Source organism: Lynx canadensis, chromosome B2 (assembly GCF_007474595.2).
Source record: "Lynx canadensis isolate LIC74 chromosome B2, mLynCan4.pri.v2, whole genome shotgun sequence".
Taxonomy (NCBI): domain Eukaryota; kingdom Metazoa; phylum Chordata; class Mammalia; order Carnivora; family Felidae; genus Lynx; species Lynx canadensis.
The window spans coordinates 108,121,194-108,145,087 of record NC_044307.1 but is presented as its reverse complement, the minus strand read 5'-3'; the positions used below and the strand labels follow the sequence as shown (position 1 = coordinate 108,145,087).

The 23,894-nt window shown below is 37.4% G+C and overlaps 1 protein-coding gene across 1 annotated transcript in view; it reads left to right on the top strand.

Moving 5' to 3' along the window:
- MAN1A1 (mannosidase alpha class 1A member 1) overlaps positions 1-16,425 on the top strand; it is a 165,730-nt gene extending 149,305 nt beyond the window's left edge. Inside the window, exons 9-12 of the mRNA XM_030316249.1 lie at positions 3,154-3,373; positions 4,294-4,466; positions 13,157-13,272; positions 13,674-16,425. Of these exons, the coding sequence (XP_030172109.1) occupies positions 3,154-3,373; positions 4,294-4,466; positions 13,157-13,272; positions 13,674-13,800 (636 nt within the window). The 3' untranslated portion in view covers positions 13,801-16,425. The remainder of the gene's footprint in view (positions 1-3,153; positions 3,374-4,293; positions 4,467-13,156; positions 13,273-13,673) is intronic.
- Positions 16,426-23,894: the final 7,469 nt, after the last annotated feature.

Below are 23,894 nucleotides of genomic sequence, written 5' to 3'. Positions count from 1 at the left end.
AGATATTTTAATTATTCTAATCTTAAAAAGGCCCCCTAAGATCTTGAAAGGTAACTTTAAAATGTTCTTTGAAATATTTTCCCCGAGTTTCTAGACTATACCCACACAGTTTTTAATATATTGTATTTAGACAAACCATGGACAGGAAAATCCATTAAGAACAAATGAAGTAAAGTGTTTCCTGTTTCTCTTAATAGTAAAAACATTTCCAATTCATTGTATTTTCAACATAGAAAGCAAAGCTAGAACAATTACATTTCTGATTTTGAGAAGTAACCATGTCTCATATAGCAAAGTTTCTTTCTGCTAAACTGTAGTTTAAAAAAGCGTTATTATTAAGGAGAGAGTCCTTTACGTTATTGTTCTGGACAGTTGAGTTACTGCGGATATAGTTCTTCGATTTTAGCCTCAAGTGGATTTTGGAAAGCACTGAATCCCAGCATGGTCTGTTTTCTTTGGTTGTTTTAATAACAAAATACTTTGTGCTTTCAGCTGGCTGTTAAGTTCTTCTCTAGAGACCACACTAAGAATGCACAGTGGTGGATGTTCATTCTTCCAGAGGTCCATTAGAATGAATGGTAGCTGGGCTGATGATGTGTTAGACATTTAAGTTTCTAAAGGTTTCATCACACTAATTCTTTTCAAATATGGAAGGCTGAAATCACAACATATGTAATATTCTTTTTTCCTAAGCAATTCTCTGTAGATTTGACACTTTTTTTTTTAGAGCCACTAAAGACTGTTTTTTCCTCTTTTATATTTATTTACATTTTCCCACTGTCACACAAACATTGCTTCAAAAGTCTTGGAACTTCATTGTAGTTTATTTAAGAGGTAGCAGCTTGGTCAGAACCATGCCAAAAGAAAGAATATAGTACTTTATTCAGGATCTGTAACAGGGTAATAATGTTTCACTAATCCATGATCCAAAGCTATAACTTTTGCCATGTAGAAAGAATAATTTCTTGGGTGATGAACAAATATCTGCTTTAAGACCTTTACTGTAATTTGTGCTATAAGAAGTGTAAATAGTTATGATGTTCAGTTGCATGAATAAGAATGAATGTTAATATAACTAGACCATCAATAAAACTAGCTAACCACAGTTAATGAGCACAGTACTATGTTCATTTATTTCTTACCATCTTGGTTTCATGTATTTATTTCCAATAAAAATAGGAAAGGTTTTATCTGTCTGTATATTCACTTTCATTCATTCTTCTCAATCTCAGTTTCATCTGTGTGTACTGTTCCCAAATGTGCTTCCTAAAAAACTCTTTTTTTTTTTTATAATAGTGTAACAGGTATAGACGTAGTCTTAGCTCTTTTTCTTCTATGAAGTAATTGAAAGGGGGAAAAAAACACATTTCCTGTTACAGTAGTTGGAAGTTAGTGATTTCAAACAGTTATATTTCATTTTTGCTTTTTAGAATATAAGGCTTATTTGAAAGGCTTATCTATTTGAAAAGAATATCAACAATCCTGCAGCAGAAATAAGAGATATTTTACAGATCATATTTGTAAACATCATTTCCCCCCAATTTACAGATCTTTATTCCTTTTCTTAAGTTTTTATTTTAATTCCAGTTAGTTAACACACAGTGTTATATTTGTTTAAGGTGTACATTATAATAATTCAACACTTCCATATATCGCCTTGTGCTCTTCACAATAAGTGCCCTCCATCCCCATCACCTATTTCACCCATCTCCCCCTTCTGGTAACCATCCCTCCCCTCTGGTAACCATCAGTTTGTTCTCTATAATTAAGACTTTGTTTCATGATTTGTCTATTTTTCCCTGTATTTATTTTGTTTCTTAAATTCCACATATGAGTTATATCATCTGGTATTTGTCTTTCCCTGACTGACTTATTTCACTTAGCATTATACTGTCTAGCTCCATCCATGTCATTGCAAATGGCAAGATTTCATTTGTTTTTGTGGCTAAATAATATTTTATTATTGCCACATCTTCTTTATCCATTCACCAATCGATGGACACTTGGGCTGCTTCCATATCTTGGCTATTGTAAATAATGCTTCTATAAACATAGGGGTGCATGTATCCCTTTGAATCAGTGTTCTTGTATTCTTTGGATAAATACCTAGTAGTGTGATTGCTGGATCGTATGATAGTTCCATTATTACCTGAGAAACCTCATACTATTTTCCATCGCAGCTGCCCCAGTTTGCATTCCCACCAACAGTGTGTGAGTGTTCCTTTTTCTCCACATCCTCACCAACACCTGTTGTTTCTTGTGTTGTTGAGCTTAGCCATTCTGACAGGTGTGAGGTGATATCTCATCATGGTTTTCATTGGCATTTACTTGATGGTAAGTGATGATGAGCATTTTTTCATGTGTCTTTTTTGTTTTCCATTGTACACGAATGTGCTTTTTAATAGAATTATTAGGGAGGAATTTAATTCAAATGTTACCACAATGGAGATGTGAATGAGGATGATAAATGAACTTTATCAAGTGCTAGAGACAGTACTGACTGCTTCATAAACTAAATGTTGCTGAATTTTCTCAGTAAATACTACTTATTCTCCTTTTATGGATAAGGATACTGAGATTTGGGGATACAGTAAGCAAATTACCCACCAAATTCACAGATAGTAAATGTCAGAGCTGGAATTTTGAGGCCAAGCAAACTGATTCAAGAACAGCACATCTTTCCCACTCAGTTTTGCCACTCTCTGAGCCTAAGAGAGCAAAAGGAAGGGTAATACCACCAGCCTGATTTTATATACAGATACGCTCTGTTCTTCATCCACAGTAGGGCCTGTGCTTTGTGCTGTTTCTTCATTGTGAAAATGGAAATGCATTAAGCATTACGTCTACACCAGTGGCCTATCATTGAGAAGCAGACCATTTTTGTTGTATGAGGACTAAAAGTGTTTGATCATGGACTCAGGCAAAACCAACTGGACTGGCCCAACAGTGATAATTCTAACTAAGCAAACTAATAAGGCATATACTAGAAGAAGATACAGAAAGCAAGAGCATAAAATTTCAGGTTGAATCAGATTTATAACAAACTCAAACAGTGAGTGAGGTTATATCCTTTTTCTCTCTTAGTCTTGAGAGTGTTTTTAGTATAAATTTGAGAGGAGATTTAAAAATGTTGAAAATAATTATTATTTTCAGGCAATTGAGACTCACTTGATCCGCAAGTCTAGTAGGGGACTGACTTACATCGCGGAGTGGAAAGGGGGCCTGCTGGAACACAAGATGGGCCACCTGACCTGCTTTGCTGGAGGCATGTTTGCACTCGGGGCGGACGATGCTCCCACAGGCCTGACCCAACACTACCTTCAACTCGGGGCTGAAATTGCCCGGACCTGTTATGAATCTTACAATCGCACATGTGAGTACATGTTACTCTTCATTTTCTATCTATTCCCACATGCTTTTATTTCATTCCTAAGGAACATTGACATTGCTGCCATCAAAAGAATATCCACTGTGCCTCATGAAATAGGAAGCTCATGATTAATATTTTAAAGGAATTTATATTTTTTACTTTAGGAAGTACTGCTTTCTACATAAAAATATCTACTCTTAGTTTACTAAGGAACAAAATTGGAGGCCGTAAAGGGTTAAGCCAGTCTCATTTATTGACCCTGCTTTAAGCAAATTACATTGGGTAAGACTCTCTATCCCAAGTGCAAAAGAAATTTAGTATTTTATAAACCATTATCTTCTCAGTGTCTCTATGAAATAGAGTCTGGGTCCCTTCTTATGAAATAGGAGTTTGAAGCACAAAGATTAACATAATTTATGACATAATGACTTAGAATTAGTTTTCCAGCTAACTAATAAGGGGTGTTGCAGTGCCTTGTATTTACCTGGGGGGCACTCAGTAAATGATGGTTAAATGAAAGAAAATAAAAGATCATTGCCTTTTTCTAAAAAGGACTCTTAGATGACTATATTCTCAAAGTGGAGACATTATTTTGAACATTATTTATTATGTGATGTTTATAACCATTTCTATTTTTCTTTTTTTTAAATATAATTTATTGTCAAATTGGTTTCCATACAACACCTAGTGCTCATCCCAATAAGTGCCCTCCCTCCTGCCCATCACCCACTTTCCCCTCTCCCCCACCCCCACCTACCCTTAATTTGTTCTCAGTCCTTAAGAGTCTCTTATGGTATAACCATTTCTTAAAATGATTGTTTTGGCATATCTCTTGAATGTTGTAAAGTACTTTCTAGTTTCATTTGTTATAGAACTAAGCAGTGTCCAAGGCAATAACCCTTGTCACCGTGCATACTCTTTAGTTATGAAGCTGGGACCAGAAGCTTTCAGATTCGATGGTGGTGTTGAAGCCATTGCTACAAGGCAAAATGAAAAATACTACATCCTGCGGCCAGAGGTTGTTGAGACTTACATGTACATGTGGCGACTGACTCATGATCCAAAGTACAGGAAATGGGCCTGGGAAGCGGTAGAGGTGATATTTTGATCTGCTGACATTTCTTGTTCATAAATGTCTCAGGAAAAATGTTCAATGATTTCTATCAATCTAGTATATCAACTTTCCTATGGTTTTGAAAGCTTTAATCAGACTTTTTCCCAACTTAGGAATGAGTGTTGTCAGTTGTCATCCTATATCCCTGGCTTTGCTTCATGTGACAATGATATTAATATACGAATTGTGAGATTGAAGGAAGTATGTAGAAAGGCATATTATGAAATTAAGTTCCCACAGCCATAGAAATGATGATCATTTAATTCCACAAGGACTTGTTGACAACTTGGGGAAAATCACCCCTGCCTGTTGTCTGTTTAAAGAAGCCACTCTGTGGTTTGCTGTTGTTGTTGTTGTTGTTGTTGTTGTTAGTCTTTGGGCATTGAAATGAAAATATATGCTTGTACTTAGAGTTCCAACCTAAATAAAGAGGTAAATTGAGGCAAACTCAAAATTATATTTAAAAAAAAAAGTTGATTCCAGAAGAGCAGAGGAATTGCAATTCAGGACACACAGAATGTAGCAAGCTACAGGTGAGTCAGTTGAGGGTTTGAAGTAGGCTGTATTTATGGACAGGGAATGTAAAGAAGAAAGAATTCAGTTCGAGTCTATTCAAGCAAAAAACAAATGGAGACCAGCTTTGAAAATTCCCTGAGCAGACAAAACCAGTCCAGTCCTACAAATACAGCTCAATGGAGCTCTTCTGTGAGACCAGCCAGGTCTGTGTCATTTCTTGTTCATTCCTCTGAAAACCATAAGTAAAACTTCCCAAAGTTGATATAAGGCACCCCCTGACCAACTCCCTGTCATTCCAATATTATCAGTTTTCTATAAATCCAGCATATGTAGGAAATCAGTCTCTCTGTCCTCAAGTTTTGTTTTCCCGAGGGCACATGCATAAGATTTTCCATTTTCTACCTTCCAGTTCCATTTTAGATTGAAATTCTTTCACAGAATAAATTAACTACTTAGATCTAACTTTTAGAAAGAACCTATAGAACTACTTTGTGCAATAGTATTCATTCACTGATCTCAGGCTTATATAGACTTTCCATCTGTCCAATACACTGTTTTAATTGTCTTTGTCACCCCTTGGGTCTCTCCTGACGAATATGGCATATCATCTTCCTAAACTAATCTGGTGAACACTGTGTGCTGGTGCCCACGGACGTTGCCTCCAGAACATGCATCAAATGGTGTCTAATTTTAAGAGCTGTTATTCTGGAAGGAGTTGTGATGGGGCACCCAGGCAATAAGAGCAAGCCAAAGCTTGAATTACACTCACTTACTCTTTAACACTCTGTTACAAAGTTAGCTGTCTTTAAAAACTGACCATTAGAAATAACTTCTGTCAGGGCACCTGGGTGGCTCAGTCGGGTAAGTGCTTAACTCTTGATTTTGAGTCAGGTCATGACCTCACGGTTTATGAGATCAAGCCCCCTGTTGGGCTCTGTGCTGACAACAGGGTGCCTGCTTGGGATTCTCTCTCTCTCTCTCTCTCTCTCTCTCTCTGCCTCTCTCCCATTCTCTTTCTCTATATATAACAAACAAACAGACTTTAAAAAAATAAAAGAACTTCTCTCAGGAAATCTAAAATGAATATATTGCCTTTGTGTAAATCATTAACTAATATCTTAGGAAGCCATTGATGAATATTGCTTTTTACCCATTCCGTGTAGAATATGTCTTATCACTGGTCATTAATCATTTTAAGTAATAACGATTCTTTAGGTCCCTTTTTTTCTTTTTTTTTTCTTGCAAAGTTTTCTCGTTAATGTTTAGCCAGTAGTAGTTCCAGTTTCTTTAAATGTGTGTTGTTTTCCCTCTGAAAAACTGTATAAAAATGGAGGTTCATGTAAACTTTGGTGATAGGAAATGATTTTGGTTTTCAACACTCCAGCAAAAGAATTAAGGCTAAGAGTCACCTTGTGAATATCAGTTTAAATGGATATATCTCATTAAATGTAAAACACCCTAATTGATAAGGGTATTTGATAACAGTGTGATTTTATGTACCACTAAGAGAATACAACACTACCAATTAAATTATGACATGCCAATTTTAGAGATGGCAAAGTGTGAAAAGCATATGGCCAGGGACTGATATAAAAACAGAAATAAGTAAACCACTATTGTCATGTGGTCGAAGAGCTTTGGTTTGCTTGGTTCTTCAGGGGCGTGTGTGTGTTTGTGGGGTAATAAATTGGTTTCAGATGTTAGGATTTTTGTGTGTTGTCAAATTTTAGCATAGCGTATGATGTAAGATTGTTTCCCTGTGCCAGGACTCCTGGGTGGTTCAGTTGGTTAAGTGTCCAGCTTCGGCTCAGGTCATGATCTCACAGTTTGTGGGTTTAAGCCCCGCGTCAGGCTCTGTGCTGACAGCTCAGAGCCTGGAGCCTGCTTGGGATTCTGTGTCTCCTCTCTCTGCCCCTCCCCAACTTGCACGCGCGCGCATGCTCTCTCTCTCTCTCTCTCAAAAGTAAACATTAAAAAAATGTTTTTAATAAAAAAAATAAAGATCACTTCCCTGTGCCACAAAACAGATGTACCCCCAACCCCACCCTTGTTTTTTGCCACTAGTGCTTCTGCTAGAACTTGAGGTGTAGTGGGGACAGAGGAGTGCTGGGACACTTGCCTTTTGTAAAGCACAAATCGTAGACTTAGATGGTGTGGCGGTACTTTTTTCCCTTGTGTCATACCCCCCAGCCCTCCTTTGTTTCAGCTGCAGCTGCAGTGGGCAGTGTCGCTGTGGGCTCCCTGGTGTTTCTCAGCTGCTCTGACTCTGGGCTTCCTCCCAGGCTGTGGTCTGGGAAGCGGGAGAGTTAAAGTCTCCAGGGACAACTCTGAAGCAGTAAGGCTTCAGAGTTGATGGACAACTATGTCAGTCTTCCCTCTTTGAAGAATAACTCTGAGATTCCTTCTGCACGGTTCCTCAGATGGTTTCCAGTGGGACGGAGCCCTTGCAGCCCACAGCTGTAACCTAGTCAACATATTTCACTGGCTATTCTCCCTTGCTCCGTTCACTTTTCCCATTCATCACCTAAAAACTTCTTGCATCCAACCCTGTCTCATGCTCTGTTTTTAGGGGAAGCCAAACTAAAACATAGGAGTATACCTTCAAAATAACCTAGTCTATCTAGCCTTCCACTCAAAGAAAGGACTTGTCTTCGTCTTTGCCAAATGGATATTCCTCATCAATCCAAGGACTTTGTAGCAAAAGGAATATGGTACTAATAAAGTAATTCATTCCAATTTTTTAATGTCTGAAAGTGTTAGAAAGTTACTTTTTGAAAGCAGAATTTACAGTGTTTTGTGTTCTGGGGGTCCTGAGGAAAAATCCCTTCTCTCTTCTACATTTTAGCTCCTCATTTATCTGAAAACAGCATGTTCTGCCACCTGTTCCTTCCCCACCCAACACTTCCCTCCATTTGCGTCCTCATGACATGTGCGGTCTTTCAGGGCTGAGCTGTGCGAATCAATAACCTCTCTTCTGAGTATCACTTCCCACAGCCTATGGTCCACCTTGTTCTTTTAGTAGATTGTAAAATTCCTGGCTTACACTGAAATTGTGGTCAAATGGTGTTAGCTACTACATAGCCACTGTTGTGACGGTTCTTTTGTTCCATATCTGTTTTCACCCATACTTGCTATTTGTAAAGTATTTGTCAGCCCTGCTGTCTTCTAATGAAATTCTCCCTTTCCAGCCTTCTTTCACTGATACACTCAGTAAACCTGCTTTCCATGTCTTAACCAAATTCCTGAATGGTAATGCCAAACACAATAATAATGTCGAACAAGATATGAGATTATATAATCCAGCATACAGCACTAGAAGCTTCTCCGTAAATTACCAACAATCCATTAATACCAGATATTCATGCATTTGTGAATCTACGTAGCAGAAATAACATTTACCTGATAGTTCTTTTGCTTTTTCTCAATAATGTCATGAAAACTTTATTCAATTCCTCCCAATTAAGTAGGTATAATATTCTGATAAAGGTCTACTACAAATTATACATATACATTCACATATGTGTTGGTAAATATAGATTTGACAACATCTATAATTATAGGTATGTATAAATTATATGAGGTCTTCTCTGGTCCCATAGCAGATAAGCCTTATATAGGGATTTTATATTTCTTCTTTTTACGCACAGACATCTTTTTCTGGTCTCCTAAGTCTGACCTTTTCCATATTGTCTTCTCAGTCCCTTCTTGTCCTTTCTCAGGCTGGAACCCTGTTTCCAGACTCTTTGATATGTCTGTTTTGCTAGGTTCCAAACTCAACCATTCAGGTTTATTATTAGCATTGTTGCCTGGGATCCACTCTAGGAAATCTCCACGGATCAGCTGTTTATCTAACCTGTTTAACCTAAAGATAAGAGAATGCTTTTCTTTATCTTTCTGACTTAGGATTTTAACTCATGCTGCTCCCTATTCTCTTACCTTTCTTACCCCTAAAAAGGTACAGTTACTTGGTGTCTGGGTTGTACTTCATCCTTTGTTTAGACTTCCAGTAACTGTAAACATTTTCCTATTTTCTATTCTCTGCTATTAGCACATCCCAGCCACATATGGTCACTAATAATGTAAGCATTTACATAAAATCGAGGTGACCCCTATGCCTAGAGGCTGAGAGTCCCAAGAACAGATTGTAGTAAAATGATGTTCTAATCAGACTGTGCAGCATAAATACGTGACTGCTTCCACTGTTGAGTTACTGTGAAACCAGGGCCTGTTATGGGTGCCCAGGAGGCTCCATATTCCTAAAGTTTCAAAGTTTAGACTTGACAGGAAGGTTTTTCATTTTTTGAAAGTTAAAAAAAAAAAAAAAAAGCCTGTGGCAGTTCCCTTTATTTTCTCTTTAATTTGCCAAAAGCCTCTGAAAGGTCCCTGTCACTATGGTAAGCGTGTCTTCATCTTGTTTTATTCTCATGACAGCCCCATGTTGAGCAAACGGACACTGCCTAGGTCCAGAAACGTCTGAGGTCACAGGGAGTCTAGGGCTGGGATTTAGCCCCCTCTTCTAAGATTTTAGAATGTGTTCTGGACCACTATGGCTCACTACATTAGGACAGAGAGAGAAGAAGAATGGGGGTGAACTGAAAAGAAGAAAAAAGATTGGGCATTGTCTACCCCACAGAACGACTCTTTTCCTATAATGAAAGAGGGAACTTAACAGAAATTTCCATGGGAGAGAGGAGTGGCAGTTGATCATGCCTGGTCCTCTCATTAGCTTATCACCAAAGAACTTCAAGGGGGGAAAAAAGTTTCATTGTTAAAATCTTTTTTAGGAAATGTCTGGAAGTAGGGTTTAATTATGTTCTATAACAAGCTTGTCCATTTCTTGCAAATCCTGTTTTTTTTTTCTTTTTTACAAATAATCTCTGGTCTACTCCAGTGTATCTGGTATTTGACTTTTTAATCAAAGAGAACTTCTGTCAAAAAAGGAAGGAAGGAAAAAAATATTAGGACCTGAAAGTTCCTTTCCGCAGGCTTTCCCTGCTTGGTTTGTTTGTCTGCAACAGAGAATATAATCAAAGCATTTTTTTAAGTTGATCTTATTTTCCCAGTGGCTTTTAAAAAGTACCAAATCATGAAGTATTTTCTTTATTCATGTAGCCTGCAAATTGTGTTAGGTTGTTACCTAAATTTTCATTTCCACACTGCCCAACCCATCTCTTTTCCAAATACTCGTTATAGTCAGAGAACTTCAGAAATGTAGCATCATTTCTCTCTAGACAGTTAAGAAATGGGCTCATCCTATTTTCTTCCATCCCAGAGCAAAACAAAAACAAAAACAACAACAACAACAAAAACCCACTTTTTTTAGAAGTAGATACCAGCCACATTTTTTCACTGCTTTGCATTTTCTTCTTTTATATCTGTTACCAATGTCACTAATTAGTACTCCGCAATCAGTTTTTATAAAATAAGATGTTCTGAGTGTAGTAGCAGCTGTTTTTGGTCCAGTATATGTTCTAAGTTTCTGGGTTTATAATCCCAATTGACATTAACAGTCTCTCTAGATCAGGGGTCAGCAAACTTTTTCTATAAGAGCCAGAGAAAATTAGGCATAGGGACCAAGTACAACTAAAAGCGTACCTCATTTTATTGTGCATTGCTTTATTGTGCTGTGTGGATATTGTGTTTTTGTTTTTGTTTTTGTTTTTTTACAAATTGAAGGTTTGTGGCTACCTGTGTCAACCAAGTCTAATTGGTGCCATTTTTCCAACAATATTTGCTGCTTGCTTTATGTCTCTGTGTCACATTTTTGTAATTCTCACAATATTTACAACTTTTTCATTGTTACATTTATTTTGGTGAATGTGTAATCAGTGATCTTTGATGTTATTGTTGTAATTGTTTTCGCATGCTACAAACTGCGCCCTTATAAGACAGAACTTTATCGATAAATGTTACGTGTTCTGATTGCTCCACCAACTAGCCATCCCCCAACTCTCTCCCCCTCCTGGGGCCTCCCTCTTTCCTGAGATATGACAATACTGGAATTAGGCCAATTAATAGCCCTATAAAGGACTCTAAGTGTTCAGATGAAAGGAAGAGTCACATATCTTTCCATTTAAATCAAAAGCTAGAAATGATTAGGTTTAATGAGGAAGGCTTCTCGTGCCAAACAGCCACATTGTGAGTGCAAAGGAAAAGTTCTTGAAGGAAATTAAAAGTGCTACTTCAGTGAACACATGGATGATAAGACAGTGCAACGCTAATAGGGAGAAAGTTTAGTGGTCTGGATAGAAGATCAAACCAGCCACAACATTCCCTTAAGCCAAAGCCTAATCCAGAGCAAGGTCCTAACTCTCCTCAATTATGTGAAGGCTGAGAGAGGTGAGGAATCTGCAGAAGAAGGGATGGGAGCTGGCAGAGGTTGGTTCATGAGATTTAAGGAAAGAAGCTATCTCCATAACATCAAAGGACAAGGTGAGGCAGCGGGTGCTGATGTAGAAACTGCAGCAAGTTCTCCAGCAGATCCAGCCCAGATCATTAATGAAGGTGACTACACTACACAACAGATTTTTAATGTGGATGAAACAGCCTTCTATTGAAAGAAGATGCCTACTAAGACTTTCATAGCTGGAGAGGAGAAGAAGCCTGGCTTCAAAACTTCAAAGGACAGGCTGACTCTTTTGTTAGGGGCTAATGCAACTGGTAACTTGAAATTGAAGCCAGTGCTCACTTATCATTTCAAAAATCCTAGGGCCCTTAAGAATTAGGCTAAATCTACTCTGCCGCTCTAAAATGGAACAACAAAGCCTGGATAATAGCTCATCTGTTTACAGAATGGTCTACTGAATATTTCAAGCCCATTGTTGAGACCTACTGCTCAGAAAAAAAAGATTCCTATCAAAATATTACTGCTTATTGACAGTGTACCTGGTAGCCCAAGAGCTAAAAGGAAGACAATGAGATTAATGTTTTCATGCCTGCTAACACAGCATCCATTCTGCGGGTCGTGGATCAAGGAACATTTTGACTTTAAGCATTTAAGAAATACATTTCATAATTTCATAGCTGCCATAGACAGTGATTCCTCTGGATCTGGGCAAACTAAATTGAAAACCTTCTGGAAAAGATTCACCATTCTAGATGCCATTAAGAACATTCGTCATTTATGGAAGAGGTCAAAATATCAACATTAATAGGAATTTGAAAGAAGTTGGTTCCGGCCCTCATGGATGACTTTGAAGAGTTCAAGACTTCATTGGAAGAACTAACTGCACTTGTGATAGAAGTATCAAGAGAACTGGAATTGAAAGTGGAGCCTGAAGATGTGACCAAATTGCCAAATTTCACGATAAAACTTGAACAGATGAGGAGTTGCTCTTTATGGATGTGCAAAGAAAGTAGCTTCTTGAGATAGAATCTACTCCTGGTGAAGATTGTTGAAATGACCACGAAGGATTTAGAATATGACATAAACGTGTTTGATAGAGCAGTGGCAGGGGACTGACTCCAATTTTGAAAGAAGTTCCGCTGTGGGTAAAATGCTGTCAAACAGCATTGCGTGCTGCAGAGAAATCATTTGCGAAAGAAACTGTCAAGTGATGTGGCAGTCTTCATTGTTGTCTTACTCTAAGCATTTGCCACGGCCACCCCAGCCTTCATCAACCACCAGCCTGATCAGTCAGCAGCCATCCACATGAAGGCAAGACCCTCCACCAGCAAAAACAGTACAACCCACTGAACACTCAGATGAGGTTTAGCATTTTTTAGCAACAGAGTATTTTTTTAATTAAGGTGCGTACGCTGTTTTTAGACATAATGCTACTGCACACTTAATAGATTTTGGGTAAATATAACTTTTATATGCACTGGGAAATCAAGAAATTCACTTGATTCACTTAATCGCAATATTCACTTATTGTAGTGGTCGGGAACGAAACTCACAAAAATCACTCAAAATTGTCTCAAAGTTAAATGTAGAAGTGTTTCAAATTAGGTGAGATGTATTGTCCATGTGCCCTTTAACTTTTCATACTTTATATGCATTTACATTTTGTGGCCTTTTAAATTATCACCTGAAACTCTTCCAATGCATCATTCAACTTGAATCCTTATTTTATTGAATTTGGCAATTTCACAATAAAAATTGGTGGCAATTTATTGAAATGTGACCATCTTTTTCCCTCTTCCTTGTAATGTAGGCCCTGGAAAATCACTGCAGAGTGAATGGAGGCTATTCAGGCCTAAGAGATGTTTACCTCAGACATGAGAGTTATGACGATGTGCAACAGAGTTTCTTCCTGGCAGAGACACTAAAGTAAGTAAAATGTGTTCTAAACGTATGTGGCAGAGGTACCTGGTCAGATCTTCTTTGGCGATGTCTTCATCATGAACACGTTCAAATAATAGCAAGTACGACCGCTTCCGAATGCCGTCCTTACATGCCTGGCAATAATTGCAGGCGTGTCTCCAGTCGTCACCTAAGTTTGATGACTTGGAATTGCTTTGTGGGTTTTCACACACTACTACCCAAACACAAAGCAGCTTCTCTGTTCCACATTAGTGACGGCATTGCCTCAGGGTTTTGCAGTGCTTGACTGTTGTCCGTGATTCTCCGTAAGATGAATGGAGACATTGATGTGGTTTTTGCTGTGTGTTTCTGCTTTCCCTGCCCGACACGGTCTCTCGGGTCTCATATGCTCACGTTTCTCCCTCCAGGTATTTGTACTTAATATTTTCTGATGACGATCTACTTCCACTGGAACACTGGATCTTCAATACCGAGGCACATCTTCTCCCTGTACTCTCTACAAATAAAAAGGAAGTTGAAGTCAATGAAAAATAAAAAGACATTTCGTATTTTACTCTGCTCCATTCCCTTCACTGCATACCTTAATGATTCCTTTTCTGGTATTCAGGCACATGATGAATTTTTATCAATAGGTCTGTGATTATCCTAAGTTCTGAAATTGTTTTGCAGTCTTTTAGGTTTATTATCAGAAGCATAGATGGACCTAAATTCCTTATCCTATCCTTTATTATTCAGTCAGTGGATCATAGGTTTTTACATTTTTTTAAGTAATCTGGAGTTCATGAAGGTGTATCATTTTTATTAAACTGAATAGAATGGTATACCAGTGACCTCTTAATTATAATTTTGATTTGACTGCAAAACTTTTTCCTCCTCTATGAGGAGATGATGTCTGCTTTAAGCTGTAATGTTTTGCCATGTTGCAAAAAGCCATAATAATAAATTAAATATTAAAAAAGCTTTTTCCTTTTCAATTTTATGTTAATCTGGTTTGTCTATCCACCAGAGACAGATCTTACAACTGTGACAGACAGCTTCTTTATGCGGGTCTATCATTATTTGATAGAATGTCTTCTAAAATACTTCACTCACATTGTAATTCAAATTAGAATGTCATCCCAAAAGGATCATCTCATGTTGACCTCATTTCATTGGAACCATGGTATATTTTTGTTAGTTAATTATATTAGTGTTTCCTAATTTGTGAATTAGTTCTCAAATTTTACTTTAAATGTCCTGTGTCATTTCTGGATCATGCCCTGGTTAATTTCTCCCATTCCCTACCACACAATGGGTTGATCGTTCAGGTTTTGCAGAGCTCTGTTATTACGGAATTATATTTTTTTAAAGGAAACAATATAACTTTTAGTGCATTAGTTTTTGCTTTTAACTGAGTATATGAAGAAATTGAGTCTCTCTAAAAAAGGATATTTCACATGGTTTTTAGTTTGTATTTCATCTTTAAGGGTTTTTTTTCTTGTTATCAAAAAAAAAAAGCATTACATTTGGCTCAGATTTTTCAGATTTGAAAAAGACCCTTTCTCAAATGTAGTAAGTTATTTCATTTCAGTTTACGGAAGCAGAATTTAACTCTGAAAGGAGCTCTGCTAATGTATCTATCTATTCTTGGTCAATTGAAGAAAATCTAATAAACTTTTAGGCCAAATAAGAATATAGTACATTTTGTGTGGTCAAATTCAACATAGAGATCCCAGCTTAAAAGCAATATATAGGAATGGACATTCCTAATTCCCCACAGTCCTATCGCAGATCAAAATAATGATATGATTCTTCTTTAAGAACAAGCATTATTTTGAGATATGAGTGGCTTTCCCAAGAATAAATTTGGTGGCACCCCATGTCATATTTCCCATGAAAGGGCTAATAATGATGATGTATTTACTGAGGAACAGAGACTCTGAGCACCTGCATTTTCAACCTGGAGGGGTCAGATAGGTCAGTGCAACCTCATGAATTAGGCTGAACCATATGAAATTGCTGCACTTGTAGTTTAAAAACTATCCTATATCAGCAATTTCGTATGGTTCAACATACTGTTTTTTAATTATTTTATTGGCTCTCAGTAGACTCCATTGTTTTAGCTGTTTCAGCTTTTGAAAGTGTTTCAAGATTTCCTTTGTCTGAAAGGACCACCTGTGTGACCTGCTCTTTTTTCAGTACTGTACATTGGTTTATGTCAAAGAGTAAATTAATAAAGTTAGTAAATGAAAAAGATCCTTTAGTACATCATTATTGCCATGTTAATGAGTTCCTGTGACCCAGAATAATTCCTTCCACTCATATCTTCAGCTCACCTTATGAAATGAATAGATAGCTGAGAGTCCTTTCTTCCCAGGACCTAAAAGCAAAGTGTGAAAGATTATTGCAAAAATTGGGCCATATGTATTTAGATGATAATTCTCACGTGAATGTCCTAGGACTAGCAACTTAAATTAATTTATTTTCTTTGATTTTCAGTTTGATTTGTAAGAGCACAAAGGTGATCTGCATTTCTGCAGCAGAGAGGATATTAAAATCAGGTCATGTGTACACTCTGCACTATAATGTACCTTTTGTATCCTGATATAAATAGGCAAGATGATTGTACTACCTTTTGCTCTGCCAATGGCAAGAACAAAGTTTTTCAATTCCAAAACTTGGATTTTTTAACGTTAAGTCCCCAAAACACCAAAAACGTAAACAAGATGAGAGATGATTATTATGGTGATGTAATTTAAAGTTGTACTTTGTGTTAATTATTTTAAACAACTTAAGTCCTTAGGTAGACACTCTCATTTTCAGCAAAACTGTGCAGTTAAGTTTACATATGTATTCACATCCTGAAAGGTGAATAATTAAAATAGCACTTAATTTTGTGTTTCTGCATATGTTTTTGGTATACTGTGCACAATTAATATTACACATATAAGTTGTATGGAAATTTACAGAACTCGAAGATGTTTGTCATGACTCCTTCATATGTAGTACCCATTCTTTTCATTGATTGTTTTTAATTTGTACATAAGTCTATTCTGCCATATCCAACTTTATATAAATCTCTAATGTTATGGGAAACATAATAGATTGACACATAATTTTTAAAAACTATATTTGTAAAATTTCTCTATTGTGAATAAAGCCTTTTAATATATCTCCTCATTTGTTGTTTTTCTCCTTTTAAGTAAGCTTTTGTATATGTCGGGGTGAGTGCGTACGATTGCAAGTTGAAATAATAGTCATTATTATTAATCCTGATAGTGATTCCATACCACACCCAGAGAATCTGGACAAGGAAACATTTCTCATTACAAACTTAAAATTGCAAAAAATTTTGCATATACATTTTTGATTAATCAAATATCATATTAAGACTCCAAAATATGTTCAACACCGGGCATATAGAGTAGAGATGGGGAGTTAGTGGAAGAAATAGCATGAAGTACGATCCTTGTTCTTAAGTTTGCAATCCAGTTGAGGAAATGAGATTCACCCCACCACCAAAACAAAACAAAACAGCATTTAGGCGCCAGTTAAATTCTGTAGAAGTCGGGGGAGGAGGGGAGCAGGAGGTCACTAGGGTTTGAGCAGTAAAAGAAGCTTAGTAGAAAAGGGAGAACTTCAGTTACAGGAGAGCCTCCAATATTTATGAAAAAGCCTAGGTTTTTCAAGTTCATGTTGGACTTTTTAGAATGTCTCATCAGACATTCTGGTTGTTGTTATCTCTGCCTAGAAATCTTTCCCCAATGTTTTTTTTGTTTGTTTGTTTTTAATTTTTGTTAACTGAAGTATAGTTAACACAGTCTTACATTAGTTTCAGGTATGTGACATAGTGAGTGGACAAGTCTACACATTGTGCTGTGCTCTCCACAACTGTAGCTACCATCTGTCACCGTACAACGTTATTACAACACCACTGACTGACTGTATTCCCTGTGCTGTACCTGTCATTCCCGTGACTTATTCCAAAACTGGAAGCCTATAGCTCCCACTCCCCTTCACCCATTTCAATCATCCCTCTTACCCCCCTCCCCTCTGGCAACCAGAAGTTAGTTCTCTGTGTTCATAGGTCTGTTCCTGCTTTGTTTGTTCATTTGTTTTATTTTTTAGATTCTGCACATAAGTGAAATCTTACGGTGTTTGCCTTTCTCTGACTGATGTATTTCACTTAGCAAATACCCCTAGGTCCATCTCTTTCCCCAGTGTTTTTCTGGCACATTCCTCACTTCACTCAGGTCTCTGCTCAGTTGTCACCTTATCAGAATAGCTTCCTTGACAAATTCGTATAAAATTCCCCATCACTCTTTGTTCCTTGCTCTATTTTATTTTCTCCTTAGCATTCAAGGGCTCACACTTGAAAACTAGTCTAAGGCTCTTTCTCAAGGTGTGGGTTACATATTTCTTTACTTATTTGCTTTTTGTCTCTCTAATCCCTTAAAATTTAACCCCCATGAGAACCGAAAGTTACTTTGTTTGGCTTTCCTCCGCCCCAGGCGGCCCATCTTAAGTAGCATATAGCACTTGGTGGCACATGGTGAATGTCGTGACTGAATGAATGCATGAGCCTTATATTCCTAACTTTTGCTATGGCTATTTTCAAATGTTTTTTTTTTTTTTAATTTTTTTTTTAACGTTTATTTTTGAGACAGAGAGAGAGCATGAACGGGGGAGGGTCAGAGAGAGGGAGACACAGAATCCGAAACAGGCTCCGGGCTCTGAGCTGTCAGCACAGAGCCCGACGTGGGGCTCGAACTCATGGACCGCGAGATCATGACCTGAGCCGAAGACGGCCGCTTAACCGACTGAGCCACCCAGGCGCCCCTCAAATGGTTTTTAACAAGCAGCAATTTTTGAGAGGGGAGAGGGGTGGGGCAGGGAGAGAGAATCTCAAGCAGGCTCCGGGCTCAGCACAGCTCAATCCCATGACCCCAGGATCATGGCCTGAACCAAAATCAAGAGTCAGACGCTCAACCACCTGGGCCACCCAGGTGCCCCAATAAGCAGTAATTTCTTTTTTAATATTAGGTATCAGTATTATATAACATGCTGTTGTTATATAAAATCATCATAAAGATGGCCATTTTTTATTGCTACCTGTAGTTGTTTTAAGGAAATATGGAGTAAATATGCGTCTGTGGCTAGAATCAACTCTCCACCAACCAAATTTTTACAAACTTATGTGTGGCCATCTGTAAAATACACAGCAGAAAAATGTAAGTCATGATTTTCTAATATAGAGTTTTTTCAGTGTTATTATTTGAAGAGCCTACTATTTCTATGATTTAATCTCATAATCCCTGTCTCATAAGAAAACTATTTCTGCAGCATCAAGCAAAGGAATTGGTTTTTCACTTAACATATAGCTACTCAAATGGGAACCTTCTGAGTTTTTTGTAACACACATAATGCCTGCTCCGTCTACTCATTGCTGACAGAATTATTAAAGGATATTGTAAACATGATTCTTATTATACTAACCATCAACCATCCACAGAGATGGCAGCTTGGCACTCAATACATCTAATTTCTGATAATTATATATAGACAGTTCCTAAACATTTTAAGAAAACTAGATAAATCTTTTCTCATTTGAGCATAGAGTTTGTATATCTAATTGCCATTCCAGCTCCCTCGGACTAAAATGGGGGGGGGGGGGGTTCTTATTTAATCTTTTTAATTGATTTAATGTCCCAAAGACTGATTTCTGTTTTTTCCTGGCTCATTCTATCCACACTGGCCAACACATGAGTCATAATCTTCAAGAAATATTTGCCAGGCATCAGGTATGCATATAAAGGATCAGAACTACATAAGAGTCTAGACAGCATTTAGTCTAACTCTTATTTTAAATATGAGAAAACCGGGGGATTTTCCCAAGGACAGGAACTGTTTTTTTGTCCTGTGCTTCCAGACACAGGGATTCGGTAAGATTTATGGTAATAAAAAACAAACAATATATTGTATTCATCCAGCCACTCCAAAATAAAGGTGTAAATTCAGAGCTCACCCTTGAAAACTGGTCTAAGGCTCTTTTTCAAGATAGAACTATTCACCTATATCAGAGTTTCTTGGAAGTCCTATTGAAATGCAGATTTTACAGACTTTCCCTAAACTTAGCAGATCAAAATTGTGGTGAAGTCCACCACTAGCTCTTTTTGTTCTTACCGAGCATGCTAAAGTTGGAAACCACAATTGTAAGCTATACAATTGTATAAATTGGGAATTATAAGTCCCAACCCTCCCAGAAGAAATAATGAATAAGTTAGCAAATCATGACAAGCATATTTTGTTTCTACTCCGAGATTTAAGCACAACTTGAAACGCATTTTGCATCGTTTTGGAAACAGAGATTTGTCCTTTTACAGAAAGCATTTCTGAGCAAAAAGCCATACCCCTAAATGTTTTGGAAACAGATTCACATTGGATTTTCAAATGTAATTCTTCTTATTGAGGGACTCTCAAAAGTATTAACTTCAATCACTGCTTTTTTTTTTATTCAGTCAGTTTCCTTTGCTTTCTTTCCCAATAGCTGCTTCTAAAGGCAGTTCTCAAATCTTATCTTTGGATCTTGCTGAGTTTTAACACGACTATCACTTGCACAAACTACACAGAATTCCTAGTTTTGCCCTGTGCCATGTAAATATATAAGTTGTTCTTGGAAACAACCTCTGAAGAGCACCTTCATTTCTCATTTCTATCCCCTGTGACTTGTGTTTTTGCATTCATTGCAATGCTAATCGTCAGATTTGTTGGCTCACCATTATGATGATCACTTTGAACCCCCTAAAACATGCCATTACTTACTGAATAAATTAATGTAAATTTGTGTCACAGATCCATTTAATTCTCCAGTGAATGCAAATTACCACGAAAACTTGGAAAACAGTAATAAATGTATATAGCTTTTTTCAAAAAAAAAAAAAAAACTTCTCCACATACTGGGGTATTTTGGCCTTAGGCTATGAACACACATTAATTCATAATTCTGCAAATAGGGCCATAAATGTACTGCTTTCAGACAGCATTTTCCAAAACTACTGGCACCTGAGAGTTTTGTTTTCTTTTGCTTTTTAACTCTCCCAGGAGAAACAAGTGAAAGATCCTCCTTCACAGGATCATTGGGAACTTTGTTCCTGACTTTGCAACTCCTTTGGAGTTTTTTGTACAAAGTAGAGGCACGTGGCTTAAAAGCGGGATGGGAGACCACCATATCAACTTAACGTAGGCACAGTGTTATTGGTCCCATCTCATGGATATGACTTTGGCTCATTGTAACCCCAAGCCTCTATTTAGTGACAAAAAAACACTCTCCCTTCTGGGTGCAAAATCTCATCACAATACACACTTTAACCTTACTGAGTATATAACCCTGAGTACATTTTACTGCCACTCATATTCCTCTTCTGTCTTGCTATTGCCAAACTGATAACTTTGTGTCTTACGTAATCTTAACCAGAACCCCCAAATTATATACATTTTAAGTTCTGCCATATAACAAATTAAGTCCCTCTAGTCTCTCTTCTTTATATGATACAGTATAGAAGGAATAGTAGAAAGTAAATGCAGTTAGGCCAATGGGAAGTTGACTTCCCTAGGAATCAAGACAACTGAATTCTAAACTTAGCTCTGTTACCAACTTCCTGTTTGATTTGGAACAAGCACCAAAGTCTTCACATCTCAGTTCCCTCATCTGTAAAGTGAGAGGAGCAATTAGCCTATGTGTAGCAATTAAGTTATGCCTTGAATGATGTCTGTCGTGAATGCTGGACCAGGAAACAGCAGGACCTTTCTGTGTATGGACTAGAGTCCTCTCCACCCAGATAACAAGCATCAAAACCTTAGTTTTCTATAAAATGGGAGTAACAGTACCTACTTCCTGAGAATTAAAATAACTAATATATGTACAAGTTCTTGGCTCTATACCTGGCTGGATGATACCTTTAATCCATAAGTTCCAGCCCCTATTTTCAGCTTTTACATCCAATGAAAGAATCATCTCTACCTCAAGAAGCCTCCTGCTTGTTTTGTTATGACAACACATTTGCTATTACTTTGCCTGCTGTTTCCAGCTACCCTAGGCTTTTTTTGGATGCCATTCTTCAATCAGGCTGTGTCAAACACATGTTATTGCTTATCTTCCAAGGTCAGAATTTAGCATTTATTTTCTGACATGAGAAGACCAAGAAATAGAGATCACCCTGCATGATTGTTGCACTGGTAAGAACACCATATCGGTTGTGTCATTGATGTATTCAACTAATCCCTTGAAAATAAAACAGTGGCTACAACTTAAGTACTCCTTTTAAACTGAACTGTTAGTTTTGTCTTCATCCCAGAGAAGCTTTGAAAACCAACGAACTCAATTTTATGAATTAGGCAGGATTACTGAGATAACTCTTCTGAAAGAGCAGTATTGCTCCCCAAATCAGCTTATATATTTGAAAATCACTTATAGTAACTTAAAACTAATCACATCCAAAGAAAAGTGCATAGTTATTTTGATTGAGAATTGATTTGTCTGCTCAGCCCACCTAAAAGAAGGAGGGGGAGAAGGAGGAGGTGGCAAAAGAAGAGAAGAGGGAGGGGAAGGAGAAAGGAAGGGAAGGAAGGAAGGAGACAAAGTAAAGAGAGGGAGGGAGGAAGAAGGAAAGAAAGAAAGGTAAGAAAGACCTTAGTTTACACAGCACGCAGAATACGAATTATGTGAGAGTGCCCCTCCCTCTTCTTCCGGGACTTCCCACCACAAGAACATAAGAGTGTTAGCCTCTAACAAGGGGCTCGTGGTTCTGCTTCCAGATTCTGCTTAAGAAAATGCTCAAAGTTCCCCTTGCCTCTCCTGGCCTGTCACACTCTCACCACACTTCTATTCACATGCATCATACTATGGTGTCATTATTTTCTTTCTTTCTTTCTTTCTTTCTTTCTTTCTCTTCTTTCTTTCTTCCCACAAATAATAAGCACCAAGAATGTTCCAGACACTGTCCTAGGTCCTAGGAAATCACCAGGGAGCAGCGAGTTAGACTTGCTTCCTGTTTTCATAGAGCTAAAGACTAGGAAAAAGGCAAATATGCACAAAAAAATAATAAAACTTAAAAAGGAAGATGCCAGGGCTTGTTCATTAATATAAATGCAGGACTTAATATGGCACCTGGCACATACCTGTTTCTAACCCAACTGCGCCCTTCCATCCTGCACATAGGAGACACTAAGGGAGCATTTGGTAAAGAGTGAAAAAAAAATGTTAAGAAATGGATAAAAAGTCTCAAACTTCTGTTCAAAATATATAAACATAATTTTCATCTTAAGTTTGCCTCCAACAGAACACAGCTCCTGCTGGGCCCTACTAACTCAAAGTTGAATGTAGATTCTATTTTTAGTGGATAATCTAGTGTTTATCTTAACTGTGAGATACATAATTATAAGCTGTCATTAGAAAATTTGCATCACTGTACTTGCAAAAGCAAACTCACCAAAAATAGGACAGGTTTCTCATCTTTCAGTATGCTCAAATTATATCAATTGTCTCAGGGAAAACCCATAGGAGCCCAAGCTGTGTTCCTCCATTTTAATTGCTCTGGAATACTCGCTGTCATTAAGATGAACAGACCCAACACATAGTTTCAATGCCATTAGGGTTTGGCTTGTTTAGTTTATTTTGTTTTGGGGGTATGGGGTTGTCATTTCTGTCATCATAGATAAAGCCTTCTCAACAGCATGCCCACACATCTGGGACTGGCTTCCTCAGGTCGGTGAAACACTCAAGGGACACTATCTGTGATATAAATGATAAAGAGCTCCTTCTCTAGTGTCTGCAGCCTTTTTGTAGTCCTCTCCAGTAATAGGACAAAGAATTCTAACTAGGTCTGAAGTAAATCTGTTAATAATTATATGATTATATTTTTCTAATAAGTTCAGCTTCTTTTCCCCAAGCTTGTCTTTCTTTAACCATTCTAACAGGTGACTAACTGATTCGAATTTTCACCTCATTAACCTTATCTTGTCTCTCGCTTCTAGGGGTCTCACTTCTAGTGTTCATATAAATGAACAAATAACAGAGAAGGAGAAAAACAAAGAATCTTACAGAGATTAATCAATCCCTGAAAATCTGAAAGTGACTTTTGTCACTATTATAAATCAATATACAGGATTTTCTTAATCACTGGATAAAAACCATACATCAAAACCATGATTAAAAGGTAAACAAATACAATGAATTTTAATAAGAACTTGGACTTATTTTGCCACTTTAAAAAAAGTATAGGATAGATTGGTTTTTTTTCCTTTAGTCTCCTTCATACAATGATGATTGCATTAAGGAGAAGTTTCAAATTTTCCACATTGTATATCTGGGCTTTTAACCTCTCACAAAGATCAGATAAAGACTGCCAAACCAAAAAGCATTCTTGGCTCCTGTGCACAGCTCAGTCTTTAAATAGGAGTTTCAGCACGTACAGGCAGGAGCAAAGACTTCTCCAGAGTCTTTATCTATTGATTAACTGTAGAGGATATTCTGTTTAAAATGAATCTTGATACTCTCTAAAATAAATGTTTTATTCTATTTTGGAGTAAAAGGTGTAAAGGAAAAAATGAGACATATGTACCCCTCCCCCACCCTGCAAATATGCTACATT